The sequence below is a fragment of the Marmota monax genome, unplaced genomic scaffold (genome assembly GCF_021218885.2).
Source record: "Marmota monax isolate L192 unplaced genomic scaffold, Marmota_monax_Labrador192_F-V1.1 WCK01_AAM20220418_F8-fsc00369, whole genome shotgun sequence".
Lineage (NCBI taxonomy): Eukaryota > Metazoa > Chordata > Mammalia > Rodentia > Sciuridae > Marmota > Marmota monax.
This window is the reverse complement of record NW_026694197.1, coordinates 503,881-505,105: the sequence shown is the minus strand read 5'-3', so window position 1 is coordinate 505,105 and position 1,225 is coordinate 503,881. Positions and strand designations below refer to the sequence as shown.

The window sequence follows — 1,225 nt, the reverse complement described above, 5'->3', positions numbered from 1 at the left end:
AGAAAGAAACAAACAAAAGTCATTAATGGTCAGGGATCCTTCCCTCCCATTGTGGGGCATCATTTCTACCCCATAATGAGATAGACAGTGAGGAGATCTTCCAGTTAGGAGCAATGTACTAGAAGGGGTAAGGTGGCCAGAGCTGGAATAACCGTCTGCATAGCTGCATTCTGGTATCAGAGCGAGGACAGAAGAAACATTGAGGACAGCGTGGAGGGTACAGTTGAAAGTTGGGAGCCTCTGTGAGACAATGAGGGGAGAATTCTTCCCACCAGGTTTGGATCAGTGTGCCACAGTTTAAAAAAAAAAATCCCCCCCCAAATAATCAGCAGTTCAAACATAATTGAATTTCAAATTTCTCCCATTGAGACAGCTCAAATATAGCAGTAACAATCTAGATCTTTCCAGGAAGTGAAGGCAGAGCCCCTGGCATTCCTCCTGACAGCCCTGTGTTAGGCCCTAGAAGTATCTGCCGCTGTTGCAGTTGCTGCTGTTGCTCCATTTGTAACTTCTCAGTCTCAAAGACAACAGGAAGAACCAGTATCATAAAAGAAGTGGTCCCAATCCACAAGGCTGCCCTGGAAAACCTGTACATTTTTTTTTTTTTTTTTTAAATATTTATTTATTTATTTTAGTTTTTGGCGGACACAACATCTTTGTTTGTATGTGGTGCTGAGGATCGAACCCGGGCCGCAGGCACACCAGGCGAGCACGCTACCGCTTGAGCCACATCCCCAACCCCACCTGTACATTTTTTGAGCCACGAAGAGGGAGAGATCAAAAGTGGCTCCGGCCGCGGACCGGACCCTCTCCGGGAACATCTCCGTCAGACCCCAGAGTCTCTCAGACAGGGTCTCATCTAGCTCGTCGTCATCGTCCTCTTCCAACTCTTCCTCAGTTTTCTCCGCGTCGCCTTTCGGGAGCAATTCATCGGGGGACAGCGGCTCCCCAGCGCCGGCCATATTAGTTTTTTAAAAAGTGAGTTTGGCTTTCTTGGTTGGCACTCTTTCTTCCTTCCTCTCGTGCTAAGTGATCTCTCTCTCTCTTGCACATGATCCTGCCACATAATACTGGTCACTCTGAGGCCCTTGCCACATGCCAGTGCTATCCTGTTTGTACTTCTCAGAATCATGAGCCAAATAAGACTCTTTTCTTTATAAAGTATTCAGCCTCAGGTATTTTGTTAAAATCACACACAATGACTAAGACAATTGGTGTACAATCT

General features: G+C 46.4%; 1 protein-coding gene across 1 annotated transcript; it reads right to left on the bottom strand.

Moving 5' to 3' along the window:
- Positions 1 to 343: 343 nt before the first annotated feature.
- On the bottom strand, positions 344 to 962 carry LOC124108025 (mitochondrial import receptor subunit TOM22 homolog). Its single transcript, XM_046466384.1, has 2 exons — positions 745 to 962; positions 344 to 587 (listed from the first exon to the last, which is right to left on the bottom strand). Exons 1-2 carry the CDS (start codon positions 960 to 962, stop codon positions 395 to 397), a joined length of 411 nt encoding a protein of 136 aa, XP_046322340.1. The 3' UTR covers positions 344 to 394.
- Between the last annotated feature and the right edge of the window lie 263 nt (positions 963 to 1,225).